General features: G+C 40.8%; 2 protein-coding genes across 2 annotated transcripts in view; one reads left to right on the plus strand and one right to left on the minus strand.

Moving 5' to 3' along the window:
- si:dkeyp-19e1.3 (USP6 N-terminal-like protein) overlaps window positions 1-2285 on the minus strand; it is a 25936-nt gene extending 23651 nt beyond the window's left edge. Inside the window, exon 1 of the mRNA XM_037682732.1 lies at window positions 2074-2285. The gene's annotated coding sequence lies outside the window, so the exon portion shown is untranslated. The remainder of the gene's footprint in view (window positions 1-2073) is intronic.
- A 2809-nt stretch (window positions 2286-5094) lies between these two features.
- cpt1ab (carnitine palmitoyltransferase 1Ab (liver)) lies at window positions 5095-25751 on the plus strand. The gene is made up of 19 exons (XM_037683410.1): window positions 5095-5374; window positions 9765-9927; window positions 12155-12297; window positions 14072-14243; window positions 14895-14996; window positions 15204-15341; window positions 15478-15555; window positions 16714-16821; window positions 17915-17999; window positions 19430-19625; window positions 21445-21633; window positions 21717-21822; window positions 22021-22137; window positions 22842-23006; window positions 23468-23599; window positions 23688-23840; window positions 24057-24170; window positions 24254-24346; window positions 24426-25751. The coding sequence occupies exons 1-19, from the start codon at window positions 5220-5222 to the stop codon at window positions 24516-24518; spliced, it is 2502 nt and encodes an 833-aa protein (XP_037539338.1). The 5' UTR covers window positions 5095-5219; the 3' UTR covers window positions 24519-25751.
- Window positions 25752-26349: the final 598 nt, after the last annotated feature.

Here is a 26349-nt window from a genome sequence, read left to right on the forward strand (position 1 = left end):
CACACACACACACACACACACACACACACACACACACACACACACATACAACTGGCCTACTTCTGAAAGCTCTCTGGGTATTGGGCTGTATAAGCCCACTTTCCCCATTTTGGCTTTAGATATCACATCTATATATTGATTTAAAGTTAGAGTTTCCCCATTTTTTATCAGATCAGCTGTGAATAAACAAAAACAAGAACTTAAAATGATCAAAACTGAAACAGATGGAGAACTGGCAACAGAGATGGGTTTTCTTGATTTAATAAAAAGACAAAAGGGTGGCACACTGGCAAAATTGATAGAGCTGCCGCCTCTCAGCGAGAAGGTCGTTGGTGCGAATCCCGGCCGGGGGGCCATTCTGGGTGGAGTTTGCATGTGCATGCATGGGTTTTCTCCGGGTACTCCAGTTTCCTCCCACATACTAAAAACATGCATGTTAGGCTGATTGGCAACTCTTAAATTGTCCCTAGGTTTGAGTGAGAGAGCGAATGGTTGTTTGTCTCTATGTGGCCCTGTGATGGACTGGAGACCTGTCCAGGGTGTACCCCACCTCTCGCACAGTGACTGCTGGATATGGGCACCAATGACCCCAATGACTAGAAAAGGACTAAGCTGGTAAAAACAATGGATGGACGGACAACAACAAAAGGACAAGTATGTCCTGAGTGATCATGTAGGCAGGCTATGCACTTTATTAATGAACTGTAATATTTTACAGACTGTAAAATCTAACAAAACACATCAGTTTAAAGAGACAAGTGATAGAGCTACCTTGACATTCTAAACTGGGTGAAAAAAACATTTTAATTTAAAATCTCTTGTATCACTATGTCCGCGTGGCCATTTTCAATGTGATGATCATTGGTTGAACTTACAAAGCTTAGTTGAAAATGTAATTTTTAAAACAAAAGGTTTGTTTTGGATGGATTTGGTTAGCCAACTGGACTGCCATGGGTAGAATAAGCAAATCTGTTTTAGCTTTGGCTTAATCAAAACTGCCTGGTTTTCTAAAATATAGTTATAAATAGGGCATCACATTGACTCAGTTGGCAAAGCTGTTGCCACTCAGCGAGATGGTTGCCGGCTCAAATCCTGGCTAGGGATCATTCTGGGTGGAGTTTGCATGTTCTCTCCGTGCATTTGTGGGTTTTCTCCGGGTACTCCAGTTTCCTCCCGCAGACTAAAAACATGCATGTTAGGCTGATTGGTAACTCTAAATTGTCCCTAGGTGTGAGTGAGAGAGTGAATGGTTGTTTGTCTCTATGTGTCCCTGTGATGGACTGGAGACCTGTCCAGGGTGTCCTCCGCCTCTTTCAGTGATAGCTGGACATGGACACCAGTGACCCCCCATGACTCGAAATGGAAGAAGCAGGTAAAAAATAATGGATTGATGGATATTCATAAATAAAATGAAATAATAAAGAATTAGTTTCCACATAACTAATTAGTGGCCTGTTGAAATAACTGTCTTGGTATGATTTAAAACAATACCTAAACAAAACTAAAAACAATTCTCAGATCACTTCAGAGTTCTGAATTTAGGTACTTAAAAAGTCACTAACTTTTGTGTGGCTGAAAAGCCAAAAAATTATCCCCCCCGAAAAAAAAACTTTATTAATCTCTTCAAAAAGGCATTAAGTGATGGTCTTAGAAAGTAAAAGGATAGACAGCACAAAAACTGATGAGGAACATATCTGTTAATAAACCTAAACAAAATCAGTCAGAAATGTAATTTAAACATGTTTAGGATTTTTTTTTTAAATCGTTTAAGCACGTCCACTTCATGAATAGCTTGTCCATCATATAGTCTTGAAATAAACATAAAGGCTAAAAATCGTGTTTTTAAAAGTCTCAAGTTATCCTGACGTGTGCGCGCGCGACCAGCCGTTACATGGAGCCTAAGCGGCTTCCTTTGATGGTCAATTCGGCGTCCAAAAATGTAAATCAAATTAAATAGAAAGACGCGATAAGAAACGCATTTTATGACCAACCACACCACATATCACATACATGGACCGCTCATCACTACAGGCGCTAGCAGCGAACTACAAACCGTGCGTCGTCACCGCTCACCTTTATTTTCTTCTTCTTTGAACCTACGAGTAAAAACCGAAGCCTCTTCTTCTCATTCTCCCCCTGCTTATTGTTCAACGGAAGCTGTCACACTCACTCTGCGTAAATCGTTGCAGGTCATAGGGGCTCGCCGCCTGCTAGCATACATGCTGCTGTTTGACGGAGCAGCGACAACAGCCGCACGAGGCGAGCAGCGCGCGAGAGGCGGGGCTCTCCCCGAGGTCTGAGCAGAGCGACGGGAGGGACGAGACTTTAGTTTGTTTTGCAGGAAGAGCCCTTAAAAACAAATTGTCACACCCAGCTATCTACGTACTCCTTAGTATAACGTTAAATTGCGTTCAAAGGCCAAATAACTGGTTTAATTTATTTACTTTTCAAGAGAAACATGATTTTGTGATTTTTTTTTTAAATGAGAGAAGCCACATTGCGCCCCCTGCTGGATAAACATTAGTCATTACATCCTGATACATGCTCAATAATCCAGGTAGAAAAATCCAAAAAAGTTCAATCTGGTCCTCTGGACATTCAAAAAACAAGGAAAAAAAGAAAAAAAAAATGTAGAAACGTTTCGTCTCTCATCCGAGAGACTTCCTCAGTCTGAGGTGCTGTATTCAGCTCAGTCTCTTAAATAGCACCTTCCACCTGAGTGGATCAACCAGTTTTGCTGTTGACAACCAAAACCAGCTGCTCACATGGTTCAGTCTTTCCAAGTTGTAACTGCCTCCACAGCTCAGCTCTGTTTAGCCTCCGTGTCCAACTGTCCCCCTCTTACAATGCCATTATTGCTAGTATCACTCAACCTCGGTGAATAGCAAACAGCCGTCAGTGTGCTAATGATCCATCGTTAGGCTGATGGTCCTCCTTGACCATGTGAGCAGCTGGTTTTGGTTGTCAGCAGCAAACTGGTTGATCCACTCTGAGAAGGTGCTATTTAAGAGACTGAGCTCAATACAGCTCCTCAGGCTGAGGAAGTCTCTCGGATGAGAGACGAAACGTTTCTAGATTATTTTTTTTTTGCTTTGTTTTGTTTGTTTTTTTTTTTTGTTTGTTTTTTGTTTTCTTGTTTTTTGAATGTCCAGAGGACCAGATTGAACTTTTTTGGATTAGTCATTACATCAAAGTTACCGGTAAATCAGGACGGTTTCTTTTTTTTTTTTTTTTTGAGACGTTTTGTCCTTCATCCAAAGGATTTCATCAGTTCGAGGAGCCACAACAAACTCAGTCCCACAAGCAGCACACTCACATAGTGGGCCAACCAGTTAGAAGGGGAAGAGATTGTCATTATTGTATAATGGTGAAATGAGTTCTCTGCATTTAACCCATCACACCTGAGGCTGAGGTACACCTGGGTGGGCAGCTATGTGGGCGCCTGGAGGGCAACTGGGGAATGGCGGCTGGGCAGTCGAGCCACGACTTTCTGGTCCCAGGTCGGCTGCCCTGCCTCTACTCCACCTCTCCCCCACTGTTTCTGGTCTGGATGGTTTCCAGAAAGCATCTTATCACCATCAAACTGGTTGAGCCACTATATGTGAAGTTGCTGTTAAGAGTTAGACTGAGTTTGCTGTAGCTCCTCGGACTGATGAAGTCCTTTGGATGAAAGAAGAAACGTTTCAACAAAAAAAGAGAAACCGTCCAAAGGACCTGACTTAACCTTGTTGGATAAGTCATAACAGTAAATAACTGTCAAAGTATTTACAAGCAAACAAATTCAAAAACTTGCTCATGTGCTGTCGTTGTATTTTAAATAACAGCACATTATGCATAGTAGAAATACAATTTTTAAGAGAGTATAGGTGCGTCAAATTGAGGCCCACGGACCAAATATGGCCTTCGTTGGCATTTTTTTCTGACCCCCAAGATGATATTTAAAATGTTTTAGACCTAAGACAAACTGACTCTTCTCTTTTTGCTTTAAACTGGGCATGAATAGACCTCTCATGACATATTCACTGAAACTAAGAAAGGGCAGAACTGTGCAAGTTGGTAGAGCTGCTGTCTCTCAATGAGCAGGTTTCCCCGGTTCAAATCCCAGCTGGGGGCCTTTCTGGGTGGAGTTTGCATGTGCATGCGTGGGTTTTTTCCGGGTACTCTGGGTTTCCTCCCACAGTCCAAAAACATGCATGTTAGACTGATTGGTAACTCTAAATTGTCACTAAGTGTGAGTGAGAGAGTGAATGATTTTTGTCTCGTTTGCCTGTGTCCCTGTGATGGAGACCTGTCTCTCAAACAGTGACTGCTGGACATGGACCCCAGTGACCCCCGCGACCCAAAAAGGAACAAGTGCGGATAAAGATAATGGATGGATGGATGGATGAAATTAAGAAAAATATTTTGGACTTTTTCAGTAATCTTTTTTTTCATATGCAAAGATCAGCATCAGTTATCAGTTATCTTTTTCTCAGCTTTCTCCTTATTTTAATGTCAAAATGGTAGTTTTCTTGTTTTGCCAGTTGCATTTTATTTATGCACTTTAAAAAAAAATCTGTACGCCTCTTTGTCTATTGTTGTCGCTGTTGTCCATTGTTGTCAACATTCTTTGTTAAGAAATCAGGTCTCTCTTGTAAATGAGTCCTTGAGGCTCAATGGTATGTCTAAATAAAGGTTGAATGAATGAATGAATGAACTATGTTTCTATTTTTATTACCAGCATCAGGACAACATTATATAGAAAACTATGAGTATAAATTAGCTATCGGGCTAATTCTAGCACATTTATATTCCTGTGTAATGCAGAAGTAAACGGGTCTTTTTATGTATATAAATAAATGAAATGGAATAAAATGTTGATGGAGAGTGGGGCATATGAATGCAAATGTGTCTTCTTTAAAATCGTTTTTTCTTCAATCATTAGGTATGTGTGTTCTAAACTCTACATACATTTAGATTGGAAAAGATCATTTGTTACATAACACAGATTGGATTACTTTCAAGAAAAAGTAAAGTAGCAGGTTTACAAAAATCATCTAAATTATCTTGTAACTTTTTCCACCAGGGGGCGCCATTTCAACTAGAACATATAGTGAAATTCTACTTTTCTTCCACCAGGGGGCGCAGTTTCAACAAAACATTGTGAAATCATTCAAATTTCCTCCAGCAGGGGGCGCTGTTACAACTATGAACAGTTGTTGAGGACACCAAAAGGAGAAATGTGTGACGCAGCCAATAGGGGAAGGCCTTGTCTACAAGTCTGTGCTCCCATTCATGCATTGAACATTAGCAGCCTTCGCAGACACTCACACAGACGAGCCGCATCTCTTAAAAACACCGAGAGCCGCAGCCAGGACAGAAAAAACAAGCGTCGGTGAGTTATTTTTAAAATTATTATTAATGTCTAACCGCGCTGCTCCATTTTTCCAAGCGTGTGTTTCTCCTGCCTTTGACTGTTTTTGGTGTCCAGACCTAGCTTCAGTTCAGGGCTTTGACTGAGGGGGGGGAGAGGGAAAGAAAAAAAAAAAAAAAAAGGACAAGTGAAAAGGAATATGTCCTCAGCTACCTCCACCAGCCCCGCGCTGTTGCTTTTCCATGACGCCTTAACACCAAAAGAAACATGTGTCCATTGATTGCACACATTGTGACAGCTGGTGTTTTAGAAATACGTCATTATTTTGTGGAAGTGACTGATATTGTTTTGTATTGGACTACAATTGAAGTAACAGACGGGATGTAAATATTATGCTTAGAGTAAGTCCAAGTAAAGGTCATTTATTGGCTGCAACTTGGCAGCTCCCTGTGCCACAAACACCATAACTCTGTTATTAAGTGGTAACTATGTTCCAGTAGCTGTGTGGCTCCTTATTTTAATGTATAATGGTGATAAAATGTCACCGTGGAGGGGACGGGCTTGTGTTGAAATCTCACCTGCCTGTGAAGGTCAGAAAGCTCACCGTGTCCTTTTCACTTTCTTCTGTCTGAACTTTCAGGTTTTCAACCAAACTCTCTGTTCACATAAAGAACATCTTGGTTTAACTACTACTAATAAAAATAAAAATAGATACCCGTGACCTCATTTCGCGCTGAACACGTGGGAAGTAGGTGTGACACGTTTAAAGGACGAAATCATGTGAATTGGCGGGCGTTGATTAAATCTATAGAATTTGGGTCAGTGGGGGAAATGTTGCTCGTGCCTTGGCGCACAGGAGGGATCAATCGGCTGTGAAATGAAACGGAAAGCCAAAGTTGCCTCGCGGATTGCTGTAGTTGAGAGCTGGCGCTGTCAGGCGACGAGATGCGCGTGCGGTGGCGTCGGTTTGCGGTGTTTCCAGGCGGCGCGACCTTTCCCCTACTTTGTGCAGCGCAGGGCGGATCATGTGATGCTGTGAGGAGCTGGGGGAGGGGACTGACTGCTCTGTGCAGGGATGCTGCTCCTTCCAGGCCTGCCTGCTCACCCTGCTGCTGCAAACATCCACCTGGAGATCTGCAGACCAACCTGGAATGTTTTTATTATTAACCTTTATTTAACCAGGCAAATCCCATTGAGATCACAGATTTCTTTTGCAAAGGAGGCCTGGGCCTGAAGGCAATCTAACATGCGTGTTTTAATTCTGTGGGAGGAAACCGGAGTACCCAGAGAAAACCCACGCAAGCACGAGAAGGAACATGCAAACTCCACACAGACGGAGCCCAGGTCCAACCAGGGATTGAATCCAGGTCCTTCTTGCTGTGAGGCAACAGTGATAACGGTGAATTAAATCTCTCCTGACGAGGGCATGCCGGTTTGTGTCCGTTATCAAAGTATCTCGTGAACCACTGGACGGATTTGAATGAAACTTGCATAAAATTATCATTGGGTGTCTATCTACAGCTGATGAACATTTTGTGTTAATCCGTCTTCTGTTACAAATAAAGTCCAGTTGTTTCTGTATTGAACGCTTTTTGAATTCATCATGTCCTGGATGACTGAGAATCTTCACCATCATTTTGTGTTAATCAATTCAAGATGTCTGCCACAGCCAACTGACCTTTAAAAAAGCACTAAATAGGCTTTTTTTCTTCTTTCGGCTGCTCCCTACAGCGAACTTAAGGGTGCATCCACACCAGCCCTGTTTAGTCCGCTTTAATGGAACTCTAGCTCGTTTTCCTAGAAAGTCCGGTTCGTTTAGGGAGGTGTGAACGCACCATTGAAATCTGTCACGGAACAAAAAGGCGAACTCTGATCCGGGCTAAAACCTAGGTCTTGGTCCGGTAGAAGCAAACTCCAGCGCGGTTTGAGTACATTGTGAATGTAAACAGACCGGACCGCTCCGCAGGGTAAACAAACACGCATTTCTCTGACCTTATATAGAGCCGTCAGCTGCCTTGTGTGGAAAACAATATTCTCCATGGTCTTCTGTCTCATCTTCTGCTCATGCTAAGTCCATTTTTGAAAAATAACAAAATATAACTCCTAAAACTGCTAAAACTTGATGCCACTTTGTTTTTGTTTTTATTTACAGAAGAAGAAAGAGGTTGTTGTGTCGTTTCTTTCAGTAGTTCTTGTTGCAGCGCCCCCACAGGCGAGCGGGGGAATAGGTTGTTTCAACAGGTTGACTCGACTGCACAGTGCAGTGTGAATGCAAACGCACCAGCTCAAATGTAAACAAAAGGTCATGAATATTGGTCCCGAACCGAGTCTACCGGACCATCAGGTGTAAAAATGACCTGTCGCACAAAGACTTTGCAATTATTTCATTCATCCTCATCTGCTCACACAGACTCGTGTTCGTGCGGCTGTTGTTTTGGCGCATTGTTTTTATACTATTAGTGCTTAATACGTTCCTGGTTTGGCAACACGGTGGCGCAACTGGTAGAGCTGCTGCCTCTCAGTGAGCAGGTCCCTGGTTCAAACCCCGGTCCAGGGGCCTTTCTGGGTGGAGTTTACATGTTCTCTCCGTGCATGCGTGGGTTTTCTCCGGGTACTCCGGTTTCCTCCCACAGTCCAAAAACATGCATGTTAGGCTGATTGGTAACTCTAAATTGTCCCTAGGTGTGAGTGAGAGAGTGAATGGTTGTTTGTCTCATTTGTCTCTGTGTCCCTGTGATGGACTTGCGACCCGTCCAGGGTGTACCCCGCCCCTCGCACAGTGATTGCTGGACATGGGCACCAGCGACCCCCGTGACCCAAAATGGAAGAAGCGGGTAAAGAAAATGGATGGATGGATGGACGTTCCTGGTTTAGCGTATTTCTTAGTTCATATCTTAGATCTTATTACTTTACAATTTGTATTATTGTTGGATGTAACCGGGACCCTGTGTAGTTTCGTTCCACCTCATGTGGTGTGAATGACAATAATGACACCTTGATTATTTTTACGCCGGATACCCTTCCTGAAGCAACCACAAACCACCAAGCTACCAGAGCTCTCTGTGTGGAGCAGAGAGCTGCCATCTGGGGGGGGGGGGGGATGCTTCATCTGTCCTACCCACATTTTGATGTTGTCTGCATGGAGAGTTGAACCGGTGTCCTTCCAATCGCAGGCCCACCTTCTCTAACCTCTGCGCCACCACTCCCCTTACTCAGTTAAATTAAATTAAAATATGTTTAACTAAAATCTGCCATGGTAGTAGCTGAGACTGATCCCCAACACATGCTATTAACACTAACAATCTGTCTGTTAGCAAAATATCTCGTGTGCCACTGGACAAGATTTAATAAAACTTTCAGAAAGTAATCGTTGCATGTTCATCTACAACTGATTTACCTTTTGGAGCTGATCCAATTCAACATGGCTGCCACCGCTATGCTGTGTTAACCAACACAAAAATGACAATAATGACCGATATTCAGCTAAATTTGCTGAGTCATTCATAGCACATACTTTATGAGTGTAAAATTACACATGTGGTTGTGCGTAATGGTTTTTTTTAGAGATTTGACCAAAACAGTTTTAACTCTTTTTTTTCTTTTTTTTTTTTTCTTTTTTTACATAAAAAATTAAAATTAGTCTAAACTTTGTTACAAAAGACTTTAAGAGTGATGTACATTCCTTTATATGAATGCGTTTCAGACCTCAACAATCATTATTGAAGCAAATACTAACAAAATATCAGTAGTTTTTTTCAAATTTCTAAAAATGTTTTTTGGAAGTCAGAGCGTGCATCTTTGCTAATACAGTATTTGTAAACGGGCAAAAAAAGTAATTTAAATTTGCATTATTAAAACGGCAGTATGTGTCCACTTCTGCTCCTGCCCTTGTAGAAACGTGTAAAAGAAAACGCCAATAAAAACAAAATCAGTAGTTTAGTACACATGGCAAAGATTCATTTACCGCAATGAACACTGTCTTAAAGCTCCTGCTGCTTCAAAAATGGTCCTCAGTGGTCTTTTAGAGCCGAGGGCAGCAGGAGAGTCAAACTTTCTCACTTTGTCTCCTTTTACTTTAGTTTACCACCTAAAGACAAACATACTGCCTAAAAATAGTTGCAAAGGGTATTGGTTCGCTTAAATAAAACGGCTCAAGTGTAGTTTGTGTTACATTTTCTCTAGTTGTAAAATAATTACAAATCTGCCTAACCTGTGATTAGTAACAGACAGACATAGCCAGGAACCAGTTTAGGTAACATAGTAATTACTGGTATAATAATAACCCTTAAAAACATTGTAGACATTGGCTGCTCTTAGCAGTAAAAACAGGACAGCTCTTACAATTTGTGTTATAATCAATAGAATCAATGTAAAGGTGTCAGTAGATTTATTGTATTTTTCTTTCTTACAGGAACTGTGCATACGTAGCCACCATGGCAGAAGCGCACCAGGCGGTGGCCTTCCAGTTCACTGTCACCCCTGATGGCATCGACCTACATTTGTGCCATGAAGCCCTACGGCAGGTCTACCTCTCTGGTCTCCATTCGTGGAAGAAAAGGTTCATTCGCTTTAAGGTGGGACATGTTCGATGCATGAAAGGGCAATGTCCATGTGGTTATCTGTAAAGAAAAATCTGCTGAGCTTTGACAAAGTTAATGTGCTTTTCTTTTTCCTTTGATTCCAGCTAGTATTTCTCAGTATATACTGGTCTTACAAATACAACTGTGGTACAGCAGTTGAACAGTAGTATCCTCGATTATCGCAGGGGTTACGTTCCACATACCCCTCGCGATAGGTGAAAAACCATGAAGTAGGAAAGCTGTATTTATTTAGTATTTACCAGTAAATATATTTCAAGGATTTAGAAACTCCACACTCTTACAATGTTCTAAACTCTTAAACCTATGTAATTGTAACCATATATGTATATGTACTGTACAGTAGCTACTTTAACATTTTATGGGTACTCACCAGCCTGGGTCCGATTCTGGTCCAGTTCTGATTGGCTCTCTGCAGCCATTGAGCACCAGACGCTTTTGGAAAGAGGCGGACCTTCGGAGAACCAGCACAAAATTACACAATGGTCCCGATCGAGTCCAAATAATCCAGAGGAATCCAGATGAAAAAAGTCCCAGTGAGCTTCAGAGAAGACATCGGACCGCCAGGCAACGCCTCTCCGCTCGAGAGGCTTCCTGGGCCGACAAGCGGCACACAGATTGACAGATGAGGCTGGACGTAGTGCTGGTCCAATTCCCAGTTGGTTCCGTACAGCTCTCTGCATCCACTGAGCACCAAAGTCACTATGAATAAGGACCAAACTTTTTAGTCAGGTTCGGATCGGATCAAAACTTTCCCTCCATTTTGGCAGAAAACGGCAGCAGGAAGCACTGTTGGCTTCTGGGTATTGTAGTTGTTTTGACTGGCCTTAGAGTGTAGGCTTATTGAAAGAAAACTACAAAATGGCGGTGCCTGTCCAAAGTATTTTTTTCATTAACTTTTTATTTGTACCTTCCCGATCACGTGAGTTAATATTAAGTTGACAATCGTTGAAAAACCACTAAAGATCGAGTCCGCGAAAGTTGAACTGCAAAGTAGACTACTATCCTGATGCATGCTCAACAATCCAGGTAGAAAAATCTAAAAAAGTTAAATCTGGTCCTCTGGACATTCAAAAAAACAAAACAACACAAATGTAGAAACGTTTCGTCTTTCATCCGAAAAACTTCTTCAGTCTGAGGTGCTGTATTCAGCTCAGTCTTATAAATAGCACCTTCTCAGAGTGGATCAACCAGTTTGCTGCTGACAACCAAAACCAGCTGCTCACATGATCAAGGAGGACCATCAGCCTAACGATGGATCAATAGCACACTGATGGCTGTTTGCTATTCACCGGGGTTGAGTGATACTAGCAATAACAGCATTGTAAGAGGTGGACAGTTGGACACGGAGGCTAAACAGAGCTGAGCTGTGGAGGCAGTTACAACTTTGAAAGACTGAAATAACATTCATGACACCATCATGAATGGAGTTAATCATTGTGTCTGGCTTAAGGAGTACAAGGATCACTTCCCAACACTGTGGTTACAAGGAAACATGTTCATTTGTGAGACTAGGTCCAAAATCAAGACCTTATCGGCCGATTCATCCATTATCTTTACCCACTTCTTCCTGTTCGAGTCGCGGGGTTCACCGGTGCCCAGATCCAGCTATCCTGTGCAAGAGGCATGGGACACCATGGACAGGTCTCCAGCCATCACAGGGACACATAGACAAATGAGACAACCATTCACTCACTCACTTACACCTAGGTACAATTTAGAATTGCCAATCACCCTAACGTGCATGTTTTTGGTCTGTGGGAGGAAACCAAAGTACCCAGAGAAAACATAAACTCTACCCAGAAAGGCCTCTGGTTGGGATTCGATCTGGTAACCTGCAAACCTTATTTTTTAAATGACGTGGGTCAGTATTGAGGACAAAAATAAATTGATTGGGACATCCCTACCTGTTTTGTTCAGTAATGGCTCTGCTGTGAACCTGTCCATTGAGCTCCATTAAAATGCCACCAGCTGAAGGTCACTCTCTCTCGCACCAGCTGTGACGGTAACCTTCCTGTGTGTTCTTTATCTCCTGACTTTTGACCTAGTTATTGATTACACAGTCAAGTTAAATTGCTCAAACCCATAGACCTGCCAGTAGTATTCATGCAATTCTTTTTGCACGTGATCATATCCGTCATCTCCAGCGTTAATCGTGTTTTATATTGTAGATAATGTCAGCTTTTTATGAATGTTTCCACAGAATGGGGTGATGACTGGTGTGTACCCAGGCAGCCCTGCTGGCTTCATGATAGTGGTTGTGTCCTACATGTCGTACAATAAATATAAACAGCTGGATCCTTCTCTGGGGCTGATTGCCAAACTGGGTCAACACATTCCCATCAGGTGAGACCTCTGATGTCACTCTGTTTTGTTGTTAAAGCATTTTATAATCAAGAGTTGCATGAAAGTTCTCTACTACAAAAAACAAAGAAAATCTTAATTAAATAAAATTAAATCTGTCTTTTTACTGTTTTACAAGTTGCTTTATAGGTCTGCCTTAGCATTATTTGGTCATTTGATGCTTCCTTATTATTTAGGTCCAAGTTTAAATAATTTTTATTACCGGTACTTTTACTTAACATGTTGCTTTTAATCAAACCAGGTGTAAACCAAAGGTTTGTTTCTGTTGTAGAAAGTTGATTCGTAAGTAGCCGGGCAGATATTATTATTTACTATTAAAGAAAGATTTCCAGAGTATAAGCCACTACTTTTTTCACACACCGTGACACCGTGGCTTATACAATGCTGCGGCTAATTTATGGATTTATTTTTTTTTGTCGGGCTAACGAGATTCATGCTGCCAAAGTATTTAGCCTCGTCACACCCGTACGCTCACATACAGTAGCTGCCCAATACTACCTGTATAAATAAAGATTAAAAATAAAATTCACCAATGAAATTACCAAATAGATCACAGTGGACCAATGAAATGGGGTACATTTTTAATTAGTTATTAACGGTCGGGGACGTGCAGCTGAATAAAAGTGGCAGAAGATTCAGAGCTGAGAGGTGTTTGTACTTTCATAGCCGTAAAAAAGCGTTTAAACCCTGTTTCTGCCTGCATTCGTCTGAATTACAGAGACACGCAGACACACACTCCGATACACGTCTGCTTTGGGATCTCACCTGTTTGGGTCGTCGGCCGCACGTGTCCGCTGAGTGCAGCAGCAGAATGAACGTCCATTTGGGCGATGGATCGCTGCCTGGCAGTACAGTCCCATCTGAAGCTTAACTGAACCTTTTTACCTCTTTCAAGGCCGGTCAGCTCGCGGTGAAATGCGGCTGGTGGATGTATGGCAGGCCATGTTATCATATATTTGGATCGCGGCTGATCCTGACCTAATTAAAAGCCCGAGACTGGCCCAGCTCACCCATTAATCACATTATAACGGCCTGGCTCTAATCCAGGTCAGTCCGGGCCGGGTTTCGGGTTCGGGTTAGAAATGACAGCTCTAGTGCTCAATAGTCCAGAAATTACGGTACATCTTGGCAGTAGAGTAGCATTCTGTCTATTACACTTGTTTTTTGCCACCACACCTTATTTTAATGTTTGCCAACAAGGTTATTCATGTTTAGTGATGTCGAGTGAACACTTTGTACTCGCATAAAGTTTTTACACCACCTTATCAACACTAATTGGGAATTTCCTGCTGTTTTTATTATGTTTATGACCGAATTACTCTGAGCAATGTCAGAAATCTTTAATCTTTTTTGTTGTTTGATTAACTTTGAACTTTTTTGGGGGTAAAATTAATAATACTGTTTCATTCATACCCACGGCTGCACAGAAAGTAGTCTATAATCACTTGTGTTGTGTGTCGGCACGTGCATGCGTTAAATAGTGCAGCGGTTATGAGTCATCATGTAAACTGTCTTTGTTGACTTTGGACATAGTCGGGCAGCTGCATTGTAGTTTTAATCATCCAATATTTCCTTTGTGATGTAGCGCACATTCAGACTGGACTTTTCAACAAGTCAAGTCTTTCCTAACTTTAAACATCATCATTATATCTTCCTTTAATTTACCCATAGTTATAAGTTCTAATAATATAGACTTCACTTAGTCTCTACTATTATTAATTTAGTGCTGATATGTTTTTTTTACCTCTGTCCACAGCCGATACATGTCTACAGATAACCAGAAGATAGTTGGAGGTGTTCTGGTGGGCACGGGCCTCTGGGTCAGCATAATAATGATTATGAGGAATGTCCTAAAGAGCCTGCTGTCATGGCACGGCTGGATGCAGTCACGTCACGGCTCTCTGCCCATCTCCACACGTCTGTGGCTGGTGAGACCGAGCTAAACGTTTCTCCGTTCAACTCCCTATGAAGCAAACAATGAGCAGATGTTTACAGATGTAAATTTCTTCACATGATAGTTTTGCTACATGTGTGTAATGTAGTTTAAGTGATGGAATGCACATCTCTGAACAGTTGCTGAAATCTTTTTGAAACAGGGTGAAAAAGTGTTTGAAACATTTAAGTTTTACACTTTTTTAAAACTGATAAAATGTAATTTTATGAATTTGTGCTTATGATTAGCTTCTTAGTTGTGTTGTAAGATGGCATTAATCCACGATGGCCTTGGCTCCTCTTTAGCTAGCCCTTGGGTCATGAGTCTGATCAGAAGTAATAAATGAGTTTTTCCAAACTGAAGCCATTCATAGTGCTTCTGTATGTACAGATAAGTTATTAATTGTCCATAACCTTTTAAAAGATCATCAAAACACCCAAACTGTTTGTTTAAAACCTGCTCAGTATTGCTGTAAAAATAAAAATCATACGTTTGATCCAAATTTAAGATGCAATTAGGTTTTTGCAGCTTCATTTGCAAGCTTTATTTTAGGTTAACCCACTTTTTTAATGTTTGCACTTCACACCATGTGGTGCAGGTTATGTTTAAAACAAAAGTATAACTCTTCTCTTTGCTGCATTTCCAGTTAATGGTGAAGATCTTCTCTGGCAGGAAGCCAATGCTCTACAGTTTCCAGAACTCCCTGCCTCGACTACCTGTTCCTTCCGTCAAGGACACCTGCAGAAGGGTAATCTCACTTTCTCACTTCCTTGACCGTATTGGTTCTCTGAGTCATTTATAATTACTCCTAATAAGCCTAGCGTTTGACTGAGGCTGTAAAAATTAGAGCAGACATGACGATGAAAGCACATTGAAATTACTCCAACACAAACTTGCATTAAAGTCATTAAAAGATACTTTTCCTGTACTCGGCTCACTGATTCTGTGTTTACAGTACCTGGAGTCAGTGCGCCCACTAATGGACGATGAGAAGTTTGAAAGGATGACGGCTTTATCTAAAGACTTTGAGAAGAACCTGGGACCCAGGCTGCAGTGGTACCTCAAACTCAAGTCCTGGTGGGCATCCAACTATGTAAGTAGGAAGGAAACTTTATTTTCCACCCTGTTACGGCTTCAGATACTGTTCTGGCTAATGAATAAAGCTCCAACTGAAAAGGAGATTTTTTTATAACATTTCTTTCTGTTCCTTTTGCTCTTTTCTGTTGCAGGTTAGTGACTGGTGGGAGGAGTATATTTACCTGAGAGGCCGTGGACCCATCATGGTCAATAGCAACTATTATGCCATGGTGAGTCATCTCTTGACTGATCTGATTACTGATTTACATGACTTGTTCCTGTTCTTTGTTCAACAACGACATGAAAAACCTCCCTACTTAAGTTGTGAGCAGGTTTCTGAAAATGTAGGGGAAAAAATTGACTAAGCCAAATAGTTTTTAACAAATGGCAATACTTTGTGCAATGTAGTCGAGCCCTTTATCGGTGCTTCCTTGTGTGAATGTTGGGATACAGATTTTAGCTGCAGAATGTTGCCTTGTAAATGGATTGGTGCCGCATCCGCAGTATTGTAGACTGTACCAGTCCGTTGTGGTGAAGAGAGAGCTGAGCTGTAAGGCAAAGCTCTCCGTTTACCAGTCAGTCTACGTTCCTACTCTCACCTATGGTCATGATCTCTGGGTAGTGACCGAAAGAATGAGATTGCAGATACAGGCGGTTGAAATTAGTTTCCTCCGCAGAGTAGCTGGACTCTCCCTTCAGTTCGTTTATCTGGGAGAGACTCTGAGTAGAACCGCTGCTCCTCCACATTGAGAGGAGCCAGTTGAGGTGATTCGAGCATCTGGTAAGGATGCTCCCTGGGGGCATGTCCAACTGGGAGGAGACCCCGAGGAACACCCAGGACACGCTGGAACAGGGAATCTGTAAAACATGCAGGATAGTGACCGTCGAGGAACAGGATTGGACCGTCCTGATCAGGAGTGTGTACGCTGGTGATTGGAGATTGTGTAACGTGTGTGTGTGTGTGTGGGTGGGGGTGGGGGGGATGCCTGAAAGGAAGTAGGGTGGAGGACTGAATCAAAGTTCTGCACACAGCTCTAAAGTAAATTAATTGCTTATTTTTGATAATAAAAGTAACACGAGTGTTTGCTAACTGGAGATCTTTCATAAGTCCCAACAATTCATGGAAAACACTGAATATGCCTCTTTAAAAAATACAAAAGAGTTGACTATTTTATTTAAATTGTAATTCCTAATGGACTAAAAAGTTCTGTCCAGTAATGACTTAACCTTCAAGTAATGAATTAAACTGTCACCTAATGACCTAAGACTGCAGAACCTCTACAGTTCGAATCACTGATGTCATAGATCGCCCCACATGTGCCTCTTACAGCTGTGAGGAATTTAAATGGTGAGTAAATCTGGGTATAATCCATGAATCTTCTCCACAGGACTTTTTGTACGTGTTCCCCACATCCATCCAGGCTGCCCGAGCAGGTAATGCCACTCACGCCATCATGCTGTACAGGAGAAAACTGGACCGAGCTCAGATCAAACCAGTGAGTATTGATCTCCTTGGTCTGCATTTTCACTCCTGTCATTTGTTGATCCTTGTTTTATCTCCACACACTGCTCAAGCATGGAGATAAGTTCCATAATCACATCAGTTCTGCGTAAATGTTCAACTTTTCTTCATTAGTATTTGTTCAGTAATGGCTGCTATCTCAGCGCGTTTGCTTTTTTACGTTCCCAGTAAGAGCTCCTTATTTTTCGTAATCTTGTGTACTTTGAAGTAAGTTTGAAATCTACAATCTCACTAATGATTCTGTAAATACATGCCATCTCAGCTTAATGTCTAACTCGGGCTTTGAAATGCTTTTTTGCTTGTTCTAATATTAAATTGTGATTACTAGTAAAACAATACTGTAAATGTTTTCTAAAGGTTTACTTAGTCCCTTGTGTTGTCATCTTTTCCTGCACCTTTGTCAGTCTTTTTGTCCACCTGCATGATGCTAAATAGTTGCAGTTAATGTTGTTTTTGAAACGCAGACCTAATTCTTGCTGAGACCAGTTGTATGCATCTGTATAAACTCCAAAATGCACGAGCTTGCTCTGTTACATGCTCACATTCGATTGTCTGTGTTTTACTCCTTTCGCTGTGATGGACGCTGCGTTAGATATACTTGCTGGCGAACAAGGTACCTCTGTGTTCTGCTCAGTGGGAGCGAATGTTTAACACTTCCCGCATCCCTGGTGTGGAGACAGGTAAGAGGAGGGCGTATCAGCCGTGCCACGCGCCCTTTGAAACTGTGACTCCTGTACTCAATCCCATCAGCGCAGCTCTGAAATTCGGCCTCAGGTTTAAATGTGCTGGAAAATGTCTACAATATAAACAAAAATGAGTTGTTGCATCAGGGCTTTGCTAGTGGTATTGAGTTGGCAGCTTACTGGTTTCTGGACCCCGCTCGTTCCTCTTTCCCTCGCAGATTTCTGAGACCCTGCCCCTCCTCCTGCTCATTAAACCAACTTTCATCAGCCCCTACTTCGCTTCATCCATGCTCTGCTCCATATAGTTGTGTGTCTGTTGCTGCTCTCTGGGGATTTTAGTGAATTTGTCATCTGTGTGTTTGACTCTCCCCTTTTGCTTTTCAGCTCATGCTCCTACACACTATTCCCATGTGCTCAGCCCAATACGAGCGTATGTTCAACACAACTCGTGTCCCAGGTGTAGAGACAGGTAGAGTCTTTAGCTGTGCCGCCTCCTCCACACTACTCCTACTGTACTCCTCAGGACATGTGACATGTCTGCATTGATGAGAAACAACTAGACCTCCATGAGTTCTAATGCATGTGTGCATAACGGTGCACATTCTAGTATTACTTTGCATGAAACTAAAATCTAGTGTGTGTGTAGATATATATATATATATATATATATATATATATAAATTCTGTTATTATTTTGAGGACAAAATATCAAACTGTTGTGTTAACAAGAAAACACACAATATACATATCAAGATAACAATAAATATGATTTATTTTTCCCAACTTTTTATTGTGCTTGAAAAATTACTTTTTGTTAATGCTGCAAATTTTATATAAAAATTTCAAGTTAGGAAAAGTAAAATTTTCTTCTAATAAAAAAAGGTTGCCACAAATGAGCATATTTTAGGCACAAATAGTGTGTTGAGAGGCCTCTATTGAATCAAATCCCTGTTCCCAACCCAAGACCTGGATCTTAGAATAAATAGCAGATTTTGAAGTCTGTGATTTTTAGTCACAGGTAAAAAAAATAATTAAGTATGATTGGCTTATGTATAAAAATACTTGTGTACAAAATAGTATCTAATATGTTTATTGTCATTTTTAAATTGCATTTAATTTAAATTTTTGACTTTAGGGATAAATGCATCTAATTCTAAATTTCTTTCCACTAATTACTGAGCCTGTTTTGAGTCAGAAGTGTCCTTACTGCAAGAAAGCACAGTAGGCATATGTGGATGTGAGCTTATTGTTCCTATGGGTTCCTCCTGGGTTTAAAAATCATCTTACTTTTTATTTTAACTAGACCAATGCTTGTTTGAACACTGTCACCAGAACTTCATAAGTACTAAAACAAATTGTTTCACATTTGTTGCTTCTGAATTGGCTTCTTTTTATGAGCTGCTCAAACAAACATTGTTTTTAGTTCATTGTGTTCCCATTCACTCCACCCCCGTTCCTCAAATTGTTTTCTTTTTCGTCTAACTTCCTGCTTGTTCCATTTCAAGCTCCTTTAGTTTTGGATCTAGGTCACCCCTACCTGTCCACTCACACCACACACGCACACCTGTTGTAACGATGGCGATGTCACATCATTTTGGTAGAGGGGACATGAACTGGTTATTAACACTTCGAGTCTTCTCTGAAATAAAATAATGTGACATCCGCCTTGAGAGTTAAAATATGATGACTAGAAATAACAATTTCACATTTGTAAAAATGACATTGAAATAGGTAAATCAAATTATATTTGATGTGAAAGAAGTTTTGTAGAATAAAAAGAAAAATACTCCTAAATATACATTAACAAAATATAAACGCATTATTCGCTTCTCCAACTGGCTGCCAACTGTATTTGTACGTCTACTTTTTCTCCTCTACCTTCGTTTTTTTCTCATTTAGATACAATTCAGCACGTGAACGAGAGCAAACATATCGTCGTGTACCATAAGGGCCGTTTCTTCAAGGTGTGGATGTTTTATGATGGACGGTTGCTGTTGCCACGAGAGATAGAGCAGCAGATGGAGAGAATCTTGGCAGATCAGTCTGAGCCATCCCCAGGAGAGGAGAAACTAGCAGCACTTACTGCAGGAGACAGGTGGGTGGACACGCATACGTAAAGGGGAGGCCACACTGAGCACTGCAGCAGGGCAAAGAAACGCCAACTGTGAGCAATGTTTCTGTTTTTCAGTCAGGAGTGTTCAGAGTTGGACCAAATGGACACAATAGTAAAATAGAGAAATTGCATTTCCTGCAAAAATGCAGTGTGAATGCGTATTGCAGAAGAACTTGCTGAGATTAGCTAAAAATATGCTGAAATGTAGCTGAAATGAAAGAACATGCCTAAGTTAGCAGAAGAAAGTAGAAAGAACACAAATTTGCTGAACTAGGCTTAAATAAGCAGGAATAAGCACACAAAGCTGAAATTGGCTAAAAAAAATGTAAAAAAAAAAAATAGGCTGAAATTTTCAAATAATAAATAGCTGAAAAGTAGCTGAAAAGGCAGAAAGAAGCTTAAACTACCAGAAGAAAGTGAAAGGAGCTGAAATGAGCTAAAAAATGTGGAACTAGCTGAAAAAATGTAATATTAGCATAAAAACGGCTACGGTAAATAGTGGCCGAAATAACTGAAACTAGCAGAAATAAGCTGAAAGGAGCATGACAAGCTGAAAGCAGAAAGACATTAATTAAGATGAAAGTAGCAGAAATTAGCACAAAAAAACTGGAATTATTCTAAAAACAGCTAAAATTAGCTGAAAAAAATCGAACAAGCTTAAATTGGCAAAAGAAAGCAGAAAGAACACGTTTACCAGGTTAAAAGAAGCAAAAATGAACACAAAAAATTGGAAATTATCTTAAAAACGCTGAAATTGGCAAAAACAGCTAAAAAGTAGCTAAAAAGGCAGAAATAATCTGAAGTTACCAGAAGAAACTGGAGAGCACATTTTTGCTGAATTAGGCTGAAAAAAGTTGGAGTGCAAAAATGTGGAATAACTGAAAAAGCTTCAATTAGCATAAAAAAGCTATCTAGTAGCTGAAATAGTAGAAACAGCTGAAACTTGCAGAAATAGCTGAAAGGAGCATAACGAGCTGAAATTAGCAGAAAGAAGTTAGAAGAAGCACAAATGTTGAAGTTAGCCAAAATAAGAGGGAAGCCAGACCTACAGCGGAGCATCCCTGCTCGGAAGTCCTCATGGGCCGACTACCAGCTCTCAGATTCGCCAATGGGTCTGATGGTCTGGTTCTGCTCCAGTTCTGTTCCGATTCCCAGTGGGTTTTGTGCAGCTCTCTGCATCCGCTAGGTGTCGAAGTCACTGTACGAATAAACGCCAAACTTTTTCCAATCAGATCTAAACTTTCCCTCCATTTCAGCAGAGGGCAATGGGGCTTCTGGGTGGGGCACTGTTGGCTTCTGGGAAATGTAGTTATGAGCGGGGATGCAGTGTAGGTTTAATTAGAGAAAACTACAAAATGGCAGCAGTATCCCGTATTGTCTCACTCACATAACATTAAATTATATTCCATCTTACTTTGAAAAACCGCAAAAGAGCAAGTCCGCGAAAGTCTAATCGCGAAGTAACGAGGGACTACTGTACAACAAAATGTGTAAAACATCAAAATATGACAATAAAATTAGTAGTGTGGATAACTGTCACTCAGTGAGCAAAAGACTTGTATTTTTCACTTTTTCATGCCAAACTTGTGCTCCAGTTTTTGCCTGGTGTTTCCAAATGTTCTTATTTTTGAGACAGACGTTTCTCTTTCACATGTTTCACATTTGCTTTCAACTGTATGGAAGAAAATCCTTATGAACAATAAAAGCATTCTGTATTTCCTCCTAGCATACTCAATTCACTGACTAGATGATTATAAACTTGTGTCCATCTTCTTCTTAATACATTTTCTGTTTTCTGTAGGACTCCTTGGGCAAAGGCTCGCAACACGTACTTCAGCCGTGGTAGGAACAAACAGTCTCTGGATGCCATAGAAAAGGCTGCTTTTGTCGTAACCCTTGATGAAACCGAGCAGCGTTACGATGCTGCCAACAAAGTCAAGTCTCTGGACAGTTATGCCAAGTCCCTTCTTCATGGAAAGTGCTACGACAGGTGGGACAGAACAGCTTGGTGAAAGTGATCAGATATTTTATAAATGTGTCACATAAACTCGTTTTATTCGTTGTTTTTTTCAGGTGGTTCGATAAAACCTTTAACCTGATCATTTTCAAGAATGGCACCATGGGACTGAATGCAGAACACTCCTGGGCAGATGCTCCAATTGTTGGTCACTTGTGGGAGGTAACACCTGTGTTCTTTGGTTGACGTTTGTGTCTTAATAATTTCACAAAGAATGTTAAGAGTTGGGATTACAACTTATTCAACTTGAAGACTTACATGTGTATTAGAAAAGCACATTGTAGCTGAAAAATCTGAACTCAGAATAAATTAAAAAAGTAACAAAACGTCAGTCATTTTAAAAACTTTTCTGCACTGCAGCATGTACTTTCCATGGATCCTGTTAAACTGGGGTATGAAGCGGATGGTCACTGCCATGGGAAGCCTCATCCTAACCTGCCTGGTCCTCAAAGACTATCATGGGACATTCCTGCTGAGGTAAGTCTGCATATGGTGTGCTAGAATTTTACAGTCCTGTCATCTTTAAGTAACTTTATTTTTATTGTAATTAATTAGATAGTATGACTTATTAAAAAGTGTTATATTCATCATATGGAAAGGGAAAACTCCCTCATGAGGAAGAAACCTTTAGCAGAACCAGGCTCAGGACAAGTGGTCATCTGCTTCAACCAGCTGGATTTGAGAGGAATAGATACACAATGGCAGATCGAGAATCGCATGTTACGATATAAATAATTTCACAATTCATTTCAAGAAATGAGGTCAATTTGTCCTCCACTAGTCTAAGCCTATGGCATCATAACAAGCCAACCCTAACTATAGGATTGATCAAAAAGAAAAGTTTTAAGCATAGTCTTTAAACTGGACATGTGTCAGTCTTACGGACAGAAACTGGAAGTTGGTTCCACAAGAGAGAAGCCTGATAACTGAAAGACCTTCATCCCAATCTCATTTTGGAAACACTAGGAACCGCAAGTAAGCCTGCAGTCCGAGAGCGACGTGTTCTGTTAGAAAAATATGGGACAATAAGAGCTGTAATAAAAGATGGAGCTAGGTTGTTGAGGGATTTGTAGGTTAGAAGTGAGATTTTGAATGAGAAGTTTTTGTATACGTTTTATGTATATTACTATTTTGTCAGACTACCTTTGCCAAGTAAAACATACAACTCTGTCATTTTCTAGTGCCAGGAAGTCATTGAGAGCTCACTGACAGTAGCCAGGGCTCTAGCAGATGATGTGGACTGTCACATCATCCCTTTTGCGGATTTTGGAAAGGGGCTGATTAAAAAATGCCGCACCAGTCCAGATGCCTTCATCCAGATCGCCCTACAGCTGGCCCACTATAGAGTAAGTTCTTGTTTCTTTTCGTTGACATTTAAACTATGTACATACTAATATTTTAGGTTTTGCAGAACAGATACAAATTCCATTAAGTTGTACTCCCACTTATAGCCACCAGGGGGCAGTCACAGTCAGGCATCCAAAGAAAAACTGCTGTCAGGAGTCAAAACAATTCAAAATATTTAGAGGATGAATTTAGAGGCTTGTTTGCTTATTATTGTTACAGTTTATCTGTTAATGCACAGCTCAGTAAAGTCAGAATTTTAGATGAATTGTGGTTGATCCTTGATAATAAAATAATCTGTTGCAGTTGAGCAATGTTGTCTTGTTAGTTCCAGAGTTTAGGCAATACAAGTTGGAAGCTCAGAGTGTCACAAAGGCATCATTTGTAACTGATAGTCTGTCAAATAATGGAAGTGTTGGCGTTATCACATTTTAAGACTTGTGCTGGATTTTATTCTCTGCAGGACAAAGGGAAATTCTGTCTTACATACGAAGCCTCCATGACCCGCTTGTTCCGTGAGGGTCGAACAGAAACCGTGCGATCCTGCACCATGGAGACTTGTGACTTTGTTCGTGCCATGCTCAGAGATGAGACTGTAGGTTTCAACAACGGCCCATCTACTCTGAAAACAGTGGTAACGACTGTTTAAGCGTGCAAATTGTGCTATTTGTGTTTATTTGCAGAGAGAAGAGTGCCTCAGGTTGCTCAAAATGGCAGCAGAGAAACACCAAAACATGTACCGCCTGGCAATGACAGGAGAGGGCATCGATCGCCACCTTTTCTGTCTCTACGTGGTTTCCAAATACCTGGGAGAAGACTCTCCATTCCTCAAGGAGGTATGAGACACAGTTGAAAGCTATTTTTGGAAATGATGTTCTTGAAGCTTGTCATCATTTTCCATGTCGGTGCCATTAAGGAGATTATTATCATGTCAGAATCCATCAAATTATTAATACTTATAGTTGTTGGTGGTGGGGGTGATCAACTTTGACTTTTTTTTTTCAGCTTGTGCTTCATTTGATCTGTGAAATAAATGCTAATTTCATGTTCAGGTTCTGTCTGAGCCGTGGAGGCTGTCCACCAGCCAAACTCCTCTGCAGCAGGTTGAGCTGTTTGATCTGCTCAGACACCCAGAGCTGGTGTCCTCCGGAGGCGGATTTGGTCCAGTGAGTATATTAATTAGTCTGGATAGTCATTTTTAAAATCTGTGCGGTCATAGACTGAAGGTTTAAAACTTTTCGTCCACGAGGTGGCTGACGATGGTTACGGCGTCTCCTACATTATTCTCGGCGATGACCTCATCAACTTCCATATCTCGAGCAAATATTCAAGTCCCGAAACCGTAAGTTGTCCTCTTATGCAGACTTTTCTTTTGGCTCATTTCGCCTCTCTAAAAGTACTTTGTTTTTTCTTTATTTTAGGACTCTCGTCGCTTCGGAGACAACATCAGACAAGCCATGCTGGACATCCTGAATCTCTTCCAGATCGAAAAGAAAAACAATGACACCAAGTGATCATTATTAGGGAAACAAAGACACAAATTATTGTTTTAGCAAAACATTTGTTTTCTTCCTGAAAGCTGTACAGAATCACCTAATGGATATGGGATTAATTTTAAGTTGATTAACATTCTATGAATAAGGAAATTTGGGAGAAACATCACTGTCAACATGTTTGTGAAGCTGTAGTGTGCACTGTATGAATAGGAGAGGTAAGCCTTTGGCACAGGTGGTGCACAGATCAAAGTATTTATTTACAAAACTGTACTTACTGGTGCCTTGGTGACCTGCTAATGTAAAAAAGGGGAGGAAAGGGTTGAGGAAGTCTTGAATCAATTTGTATTCACTCACTGAAGGATGTAAAGGTTTGTTCGGTAGCATCATCTGATATTTAGTTGTGTTTTAAATTTTAAGATGGTGCAATATGTTCATTAGTTTCCATCATTATTCTGTGTATTCTTGATCGAAGTTTCCTACAGCTTCTGTAGTTGCAGCTCTTGAAATACGTGCAACTTACTAAAACGGCAAACTTGAAGGTAAATATTGAGTTATAAGTTGCATGGTGTTCATGCATCTGTAATAACAGAAATGATGAAAATTTAGCTTTGATCTGAAATATGACCCTGTATCAGTGATCCTGAACGCCACACACAAGACAGGCAGCTGGTGCCACGGTTAATCTCCATTGCCTTTCTGGCTCCGTTGTACAAGAAGGGTGTTCGGTTTGAGCTGCTATGATTTTATGAGTTGTCATGAGGGCAGATGATGCTTGTGTGTGTGTGTGTGTGTCGTTTTCATACTCAGGTTTTGTTCACTTAGCCTGTTATCAAAAGTGCTGGCAAGAGCACTGAAATATTAGTTCTTATTTTACACAATAATAGGAGAACTTGCAATTGTGATGAAATTGAATATTCTAATAGCAATCAGTTCTGATGAATCCACATGTTCGTTACCCCTCTCTCCATCAAAATGCTCCATTTGGGCACCATCATCCAAATAAATCACGTAGGTCAGTAGGGCTCCTTCTGATATTGCAGTGACAATAATGTTTGATATATTGTGCAGCTTAGTGCTTATTCTGACATGCTAGAGTAGAAGCTGAAATGCAGTGCAGCGGTCTACGACGCACACTGAGGTGGTTACATGAACACAAGTAAAGACGGACGAAGCAACTTCATTAACTTTAGTTGTTCAAAACTGAAGCCAAACGGGGTTTTTTTGTTGTTGTTTTTTCGGAGCCGTCATGGAGCTAGAGGTTTTTTTGTTGTTTTTCGTATCAAATAATTTGAAACTTCAAATATGCGTTTAAAAATATGTTTAACGAGTTAAGACCTACTTAAGTCAACTAAAATTAACTCCTGAAAAAATGTTTTGAAGTGTATTTTGTTTTTTCGCCAAGCAAATGTCCCACACGTTTATATGGTGGAGAAGGGAGTACTGCACCCAGCCACTAGGGGGTGCCTGTCCATTGTGTCTTCAACTTCTGGGTCTCTGCCATGTGTCATAACATAACTGGTTAGAAAGTACAACTTGGACGTGTCTATGAAAGTCAAACATGACTGTAGGATGTAAGTTTGACAGTGTGGCCAGTTTTTATTTCTGATCACAGAATTGCTAATTTATCAATACCTGTGCTGTATTTTGTTCTCCATAAATGGTCTGAAAGTTCAGTTCTCAAACTGTGAGGGTACTTCAAGATCAACTGTAAACTGTACTCTGTCAGTTTGCTGGTTTCAGGGTAGTGGTGGTGCAGAATTATTTGGTGGCTTCTTTGTTTTTAAAGCTGTAGATTTTTTTTTCTTTTTTTTTTTTTTCTCGAAGAAGCTCAAAAGGCAGTTATAGTTTG

This window comes from Nematolebias whitei, chromosome 10 (genome assembly GCF_014905685.2).
Source record: "Nematolebias whitei isolate Nwh7 chromosome 10, NemWhi1, whole genome shotgun sequence".
NCBI classification, from domain to species: domain Eukaryota; kingdom Metazoa; phylum Chordata; class Actinopteri; order Cyprinodontiformes; family Rivulidae; genus Nematolebias; species Nematolebias whitei.

What these genes read in the sequence shown, in the direction of transcription:
- cpt1ab (XM_037683410.1), top strand. Translation starts at nt 5,220, where the DNA reads ATGTGTGACGCAGCCAATAGGGGAAGGCCTTGTCTACAAGTCTGTGCT. An exon ending in ACCGAGCTCAGATCAAACCA is followed by an intron (nt 16,822 to 17,914) that starts GTGAGTATTGAT and finishes TTTGCTTTTCAG; the next exon opens with CTCATGCTCCTACACACTAT. An exon ending in CCGGAGGCGGATTTGGTCCA is followed by an intron (nt 24,171 to 24,253) that starts GTGAGTATATTA and finishes TTCGTCCACGAG; the next exon opens with GTGGCTGACGATGGTTACGG.